Source organism: Zea mays, chromosome 8, assembly GCF_902167145.1.
Source record: "Zea mays cultivar B73 chromosome 8, Zm-B73-REFERENCE-NAM-5.0, whole genome shotgun sequence".
In the NCBI taxonomy this organism is placed as follows: domain Eukaryota; kingdom Viridiplantae; phylum Streptophyta; class Magnoliopsida; order Poales; family Poaceae; genus Zea; species Zea mays.
Window position 1 is genome coordinate 37198131 of NC_050103.1, and position 7741 is coordinate 37205871.

General features: G+C 38.8%; 1 protein-coding gene and 1 long non-coding RNA gene across 2 annotated transcripts; both read left to right on the forward strand.

The window, feature by feature from the left end:
- The first annotated feature begins 1571 nt into the window (after positions 1-1571).
- Positions 1572-4973, forward strand: LOC118473201 (uncharacterized). The gene is made up of 9 exons (XM_035961968.1): positions 1572-1642; positions 1795-2488; positions 2998-3135; positions 3445-3766; positions 4031-4144; positions 4256-4373; positions 4570-4649; positions 4746-4822; positions 4926-4973. The coding sequence occupies exons 1-9, from the start codon at positions 1572-1574 to the stop codon at positions 4971-4973; spliced, it is 1662 nt and encodes a 553-aa protein (XP_035817861.1).
- A 147-nt stretch (positions 4974-5120) lies between these two features.
- LOC103635077 (uncharacterized) lies at positions 5121-5605 on the forward strand. The gene is made up of 3 exons (XR_002264208.2): positions 5121-5199; positions 5308-5381; positions 5562-5605. It is a non-coding gene; the product is annotated as an uncharacterized lncRNA (long non-coding RNA).
- Positions 5606-7741: the final 2136 nt, after the last annotated feature.

Consider the following 7741-nt stretch of genomic DNA (forward strand, 5'->3'; position numbering starts at 1 on the left):
TGTTCCATTTAGCAAGTCTATAGTTTTCTTATCTTTGTTTCCTTGCCAAAAAAATCTAGATCTATATTGATCTAGTTTTTTTAAAACATCTATAGGGATCTCAAAAGCAGACATCATAAACATGGGAAGACTACTAAGCACGAGTTTAAAAGGACTAATCTACCTCCATAAGAAAGGTGCTTTGCTTTTCAGGAGGCTAATTATTTCTCGAACCTTACTTCTATGACCTTCCAATCACTATTTTGGAGTTTCCTATGATGCATCGGTATACCCAAATATTTAAAAGGATATTCACCTTAATTGCACCTAAACAGTTCAGTATACTGGTTTTCAAAAGCTTTTACGGCGCCATAGCAAATAATTTCGCTTTTATGGAAATTTATCTTTAGGCCAGAAAGTTCTTCAAAAACACTTATTGCAAAATTGATAAACCCTCATCTACCATATGAGGAATGACCCCACTAAATTGACCATCATATTTACCTCTTTTAATTAAGAGTGCCAACATATCTACAACTGCGTTGAACAAAATAGGTGACATAGGGTCTCCTTGACGCAACCCTTTCTTTGTCTGGAAATAATGGCCAATGTCATCATTGACTTTGATTGCAACACTACCTCTGTAATGAAGTTCTCTACCCATTTGCACCATTTTGGAGAGAACCCTTTCATTCTCAAGGTTTGTTGAAGGAATGACCAATTAACTTTGTCATAGGCCTTTTCAAAACCAATTTTGAAAATTACCCCATTCAATTTTTTGTGTGTAATTCATGAATGGTCTCGTGTAATATAACCACTCCTTCCATTATATTCCTTCCAGGCATGAAGGCGGTCTATGAGGGTCTCACAACCATTTCTGTAACCTTGTTTATTCTATTGGTGGCAACTTTAATAAAAATTTTAAAACTAACATTTAACAGACATATTGGCCTGTATTGTTGGATTTTTATTGCCTCTTTAGTTTTGGGTAGAAGAGTAATTACCCAAAAATTTAGACTAAAAAGGGGAAGTTTATCTTCATGAAAATCATCAAAGAGAGCCATCAAATCTTCTTTTAAAATTTCCCAGAATACTTGATAGAATTCAACAGAGAATCCATCGGGACCTAGAGCTTTGTTGTGTTCCTTTTGGAAAATAGCTTCTTTGACCTCATCCTCCGTAAATGTAGAGGTTAGTAAGATATCTTCAATATAATCTTCCACCAAGGTTATATTGGTATTCTGTGGTGGTCCAAACAACCCTTTATAGTAGTTTGTGATATATGCCTTTAAATTATCATCTCCCGCGACAACTCCCTCTTCCTGTTCTAATTTGAAGTTGAGGTTTTTGCGATGTTTACCATTGGCAAGTAGATGGAAAAAGCGAGTATTATCGTCACCTTGTAATAGGTTTTTAACCTTCGCTCTTTGAAACCATTTAATCTCCAGTTCTCTTAATAAAAGGGCAAGTCTTTTCTTTTAGATAATGCTTCATATTTATTTCGCTATCAGCCAAGGCAACTGATTCGGCCTTTTTATCATTGGCATCAATCAATGATGTTAGCCTCTTTTTTTCTTTCTTGTATGTGCCTGATGTATGTTTGGCCCATCCACGAAGATGCTGACGGAGATGTCTTATTATATTTTACCATCATTCCATCGCCGTAAGTCCTTTGCTCTCGGATTGCCATAAATTAGCAACCATAATCTGTCAGTAGCTTGTTTCATTAGCAGCATGATTGATATTGTTCAATTTATATTGATATTGTTCAATTTATATTGATGTTGTTTTTTATGTTGTGTACATTTATTTCAGGGCTATTAGCCAAGCAAATTATGTCTCCCATAGCAGCAACAACTTCACAGAAAGGGTTGTCCTTCCAGATGGACAAGTTTCCCTACAGATGACACTAATAGGGTGTGAATTCCTGTCATCATGGACGAAGTGCCTTACAACAGCATTTGCTAAGGGCTGTAGTTGGAATGGTGCCTTTACACTAGATGGTTTCAAATTTATTGAAGACCACGTTTTACATGTTAAAAAGCCAAAGAAAGCAGGAAATGGTTCAATGGGAAAAGATGTGGATGAATTTCTTAGTCTCCTAGAAACAATCCTTTGCAGTGCCAATACAAGTCGTCCATCGTATCTGGATTCGTATATAAGATATTGGCGTAGCCTTTGGGACACTCTTGACGTGACAAATCTCTTACCAAATGAGGATAAATTATTTCTTGGTACACATGTTTGCTTTATGACTAGCTACGCTAGAGAGAAGTTAATATTCAAACTATATCGGAAGTATAAAGGTGCAAGCAGAGACGCGACTTCTATTTGGAATAGAGCAATAAATGGTGTTGTTTGTCCATCAACTTGGCACTCAGACCTGTCCTCCGTACCAATGTTGATGGATGTTTTTGAGGGTGCAAGCAAATTAAACTGCCCATATCCACCATCAAAGATTGGTGCCTTTAGATTTATGAAAGATATACACTACAAGAAACTGATAAATGTTCGTGGGTAAAATTAAGAACGTGGGTACCGACGTTCTTACTTGAGTTATGTTCATGGGTTATGTTAAGAACGTGGGTACCGACGTTCTTAATTTAAATTCGTGCGCCCTGGCTAAAACCGTCGAACTTAACGAGTTAGGAACGTGGGTACCCACGTTCTTAAGTTAAGTTCGTGGGCCATATGGACACCGTCGAACTTAATAAAAAAACCTAAATCCCCTAACCCACCCACGCGCGACTCTCTCTCTCACCTGCTGCCTCATTCCCGCCCATCGTGCCGCCGCAACGAAAAAGCGCCGTCGCCCCTCCCCTATGGTCGCGCTCGCCGCCTCTCCTTGCGCCTCCCAGGTCGCCGCCGCGCGTGAAGACGGCTCACTCGAGCTCTGGCTCATCTCCCCGGGCTCCGTCGGATGGCACAACCAACTCGTATGCTTCCCATAGCCCTGCTGTGTTCTGTGAGGAGTCTAAGGATTGTCTCTGGCCTGATTGGGTGTTTGCTTGGGTGCAGACTATACAGGGGAACAATGAGTCGAGGGTCACATCACTGGTGTGGGGGCAGAGAGGAGGTGAAGTGACCGGCCGACTGCTCTCGTCCAGCGTTGATGGGTCGGTTTGTGAATGTGATCTATTCTACCTGCAGCAAAAGGTGTCTCTCTTCGCATGCTTACACTCGATTTTCTCGTGGAATTGTCAATTCCGAACTCTTAGATGCTGGGATATGCATAAAGCTGGTAATTGGTGTATGAGCAGGTTGTAATTATGTTTGTATAGTGCAATAATAGTCCATAACCTATCGGGTGTATTGAATCACTAGTGATGGCACTTAGATTTCATATTAGGTTTCACCATTTGAACTTCATCGGTCTCCTTATATCTTTTCTCGTTTCGTTGCAATGTGATATCAATTTTAGGTTCATGGATATAATTATAGTTAGTTTGTTGTTCTCTTTTGTAGATTGTTCTAGATACTGTTGGAATTCCAATCTGGCAAATGGCAATGGAGCCTTCAGTTGATGCTAAAAATACTGAAAATAATAGCTCAGAGTTTGCTGTCAATGGCCATCCAGACCAAAATGACTACAACAATTCTGACTTAAGTAACATTGATGATGGTGACAACTCTGAGGATGAAGATGGTTCTACCAACACAATATCTTCATATCATGTGAATGATTTCCAGCGACTGGCTCTTGCGTGTGATGATGGTTCTGTACGATTGTATAATGTGCCTGAATTAGGTGCATTGACTTACTATAGGTCTCTTCCAAGAGTGAGCGGTATGTGTTATATAAATTCTTTTTTCTGTTATTTTGACAATAAATTCAACACAGACAGTTTTGTTTGTGTGTTCTGTACAGTTATGTTTGTGTGTTCTCATAGGGCAGACTCTAGTTATGATTTTGGTTTATTTTACCTAATTCTCAGTATCTGGGAGGTAAGAGTGACTTGTTTGGGCATATGGCTGCTCGTTAGCTCTTCATATTTCTCTGCACGCCAATTCTACTGTAACTGGATGTTGCTATTGCAATTTCATTTTATAGGAGATGGTGCCACATTGGAATCAGTTCTAGACCTTGTGAAGGCAATGTACCTAAACGTTGAAAGCTTCCCTTGTGTGAGGCTGTTGAATCTTTCTGGTGAAATTGGCTGTTCTAGTGAGTCTGCACTCTACATGTATCTAGTCTTCCATCTTCTGCCATTACTAAAGCTAACCTCCCCATGCCATTAAGAATAACTGGTTATTAAAATGACTTTTATGCTGTTAGATCCTGGAAGTGAGAAGGTCATTGCACCAATTGTAAGACTTAGAAAAGGCAGTGATCAATTGGTTCAACCATCTACTATTCTCCTTTCCTTAGATCAGATGTCAGATTTCTTTCTGAGGTACATGGAAGCACAACAGCAATTATTCACATATTTTTGAGTTTATATGTGCTTGTGAAATGTGAGGTGTTGAAGTTTGCCCTTTTGCCTTGGTACTAACCGAAGGAAGTTAAGCTTTTTTTCCTTGAAAAGTCATATAACCTTTGGGATGTTAAGAGATGTTAACAAATCAATAATATTTGGTGCTATTATCCAGGGTATCCAATGATCCAGAACTTCACCAGAAGGTGGCTGGTGTATTTGTTGAGTCAAATGGTGTCAACAATGACTTACAAGGTCACTATTCTGAACTAGCATCTCTGTTTTCTTGTGTTATTTGCATTTTTTGCATGATGATCCCTAAGGATGTACTGTATTTTTTCATGTATATAGAGCTGTCTCCTGATAGAAAATTTCCAAAAGATGATTTTGCACTCTACTCAAATCACAGCCATGATTGGAATCCTGTTGTAAGTAAAACAGGCTTCGTTACACTGATGCCACCCTCTCAAGAGTCAAACTTGCTGCTTTTTTGCAATGTAAAAGTTAAATTTTGTGTTGAATGTGCCTCAGTTACTCTATTATCATGTAGGGATCAGGTATCATGTGGAACAAATATAATTTTCATGTATTTCTACTTTCAGAAGAGAGTACAAACACTCTTCAAAAGGTAGTTTTCCTTCATTTTTGTTGCATACCTTTTTATTTTCAAAGTTCTGTTTGTCTATTCTCTTGTACCAAATTTATATATTGATGAGGACTATCAATAAAAGATTTCAGAAAAAAAATTGAGAAGACTGGCAATGGATATAAATCAAATGTTGCTGAATTCGACCTTGTTATGCAGGTTTGGATTCCTTTTTAGTCCTTATTATGTCGCATACTCTTATTGACAACAGAAGCATGACCTTTGATCAATTGGGACTACTATTTTTCTAATCGACATGAACTTCAGACAACCAAAGCTCAAACACATGATTCAGCATCCTGCCTCAAAGAACAATCATGCTTGCCCTTAGGTGGACACAGGTGTGTTTTTTCTCCTTAGAGATAGTTTGCAAGTTGCATAATCATGTACACTATACGCTAATACAGTAAAGTTCAAAATTGTCTGTCTGAAGCTACTATATGCACCTATAGAGTGTCATACCTCGATATTTAGTTTTTATATGTTATATCATTTTTTGAATACTCATACTTGAAGGGCAGTGTATGGACTTCATTACCACCACTTAAAAACGGATCTACAGAGCATCTAAAACCTTTAATATTGGCTATTGCGTCTCAAGACTCTGCATCATTTTTCGGGACCGTAGTCTTGGTTCAGATTCTCCCATATCTGTAAGTTGCTAGTTTGCTAACTGTATGTGATTGTCCTATTCATATTATTTATTTGCCAGGGATAATTTTGAGTTTCACAGGGATTGATTGCTTTGCTCATTGCTATTGATGCTCTTTCTCACATTCATGGTCTAAGCAAGCTTAAGAAACAGGTATGATATGACTACTGAAATTTTGTTTGTTAGTCGCTTCCATAATATTATGCTAGATATTCTTTTCTATCTTACTTAGAGCAGGTATGCAGCAGATCATATCCACCATTTTATCTTTACCTCTTTTATACTTGTTGTAAGGTTCAAGCTACTGGTATCTTTGTTAATGTTCTCATTATCTTATACCCTAGCTTACACATGGGGTGGTACATTTAATATGGTTCTTCATATCACTCTCTGAATTTACGTGTGATTGGTTTCTGAAGAAACATCTTCCTGACATTTTCCCTAATTCTTATACAGCTTGTGTTCGCTGTTTTTAATGGTGAGGCATGGGGTTATCTTGGTAGTCGGAAATTCTTACATGAATTAGATGAAGGCGCTGCTTCTGTGAATGGAATTAGTAGCTTAATGATTGACCAGGTGAGTGCCAGAAAAATTATTACAGGCAGAGACAACCTCAGACTACAGTTAATCATGGAGATTTTAGACCATGGAGATTTTAGTGTGATATTTGAGCTGGCCAATTTTGACCATGGAGATTTTATTCGTTCTAAATTGTACATAGTTTTGGCTTTTTTCTAGATACATTTTTTTTACTATCTTGTATTTTCTAGCAGCAGCGATGGGCTAGTACCTCACCTGAACTTATGTATTTAGACTTGTGTGAACTTATGTATTTGAACTTATATATCTATGTGTTTGAAATCTGTATTGTATGTGATATTCTGTGTGTCTAATTTTTCATTTCTGTATTTTTTATTTTTTTTCTAGAAAAGCGTTAAGAACGTGGGTGATACCCACGTTCTTAACGTTAAGAACGTGGGTACCGTCGAACTTAATGGGCAGCCCTCGCCGACCCACGTAGGACCCATAAGTTCGACGACCAGCTGTCCCCGTCGAACTTAAATGTAAGAACGTGGGTGCCGTCGAACTTATGGGAAAAATTCGACGGCCCCCATCGAACTTAAAAACCCACGTTCTTAATGTTAAGTTCGACGGTATCCACGTTTTTTATGTTAAGTTCGACGGTACCCACGTTCTTAATGTTAAGTTCGTTGGGGCCGTCGAACTTAAATCTCTAAGTTCGTCCAAAAATCGTCGTCGGCTATATTCGTCGGTAAACCCACGTTCTTATGGTAAGTTTGACGGCCTATTACATTAAGTTCGACGGTTTTTCACCCATGTTCTTTAACTAGTTTCCTGTAGTGATAGTTACACACGCTGAAGATTATATTGATGTAAGTTGTTTTTTAAGTGATCACCTTAAAAATCATGCTAACATGTTATATTTCTTGTCAGTAACCTTTAAAATAACATGTTATCTGACCCACCCTTCCCAACGGTCCACACAGAATCAAAATTCTAAGCTACAACCACCTAAGGACTTGTTCGGTTAGCTCTCAATCCATGTGGATTTAGTGGGATTGGATAGGTTAAAATCCGGTGTAATGGGAATAATGAAACAAGGCCTAACAATTACTTTCTCAGCATAGCTTTGGCCAAGTTTGTGTATCTGTTCCACGGCAACCAAACGTGCCTCATGGTAAGCAATATTATCGATTCGTCTGATTTTTATTATATAACCAACCATAATTTGGAGCATTTAATATAATATAGAACTTGGCACTTTTGAAGAATATCTAGATGTGTCCTCTGTCAGCATAAAAAAGTAATATATTTTGACGCGTCATATATATAGAGAGAGCAGATCTATTCATCACCCTAGCTGATGGACCCAATGGTCCATCACCTGGACCAACTGGCGTCCACCTGCCCGCTCGACAAGTGCGCCCCTGCATGGATCCCTAGCGCCCGCCCAGCAAAGCCAACCGAGCCAGCTTGCCCAGCCAGCTGACTGAGCCGCCCCCACGCCCACCTAGCCGGTTCACCGAG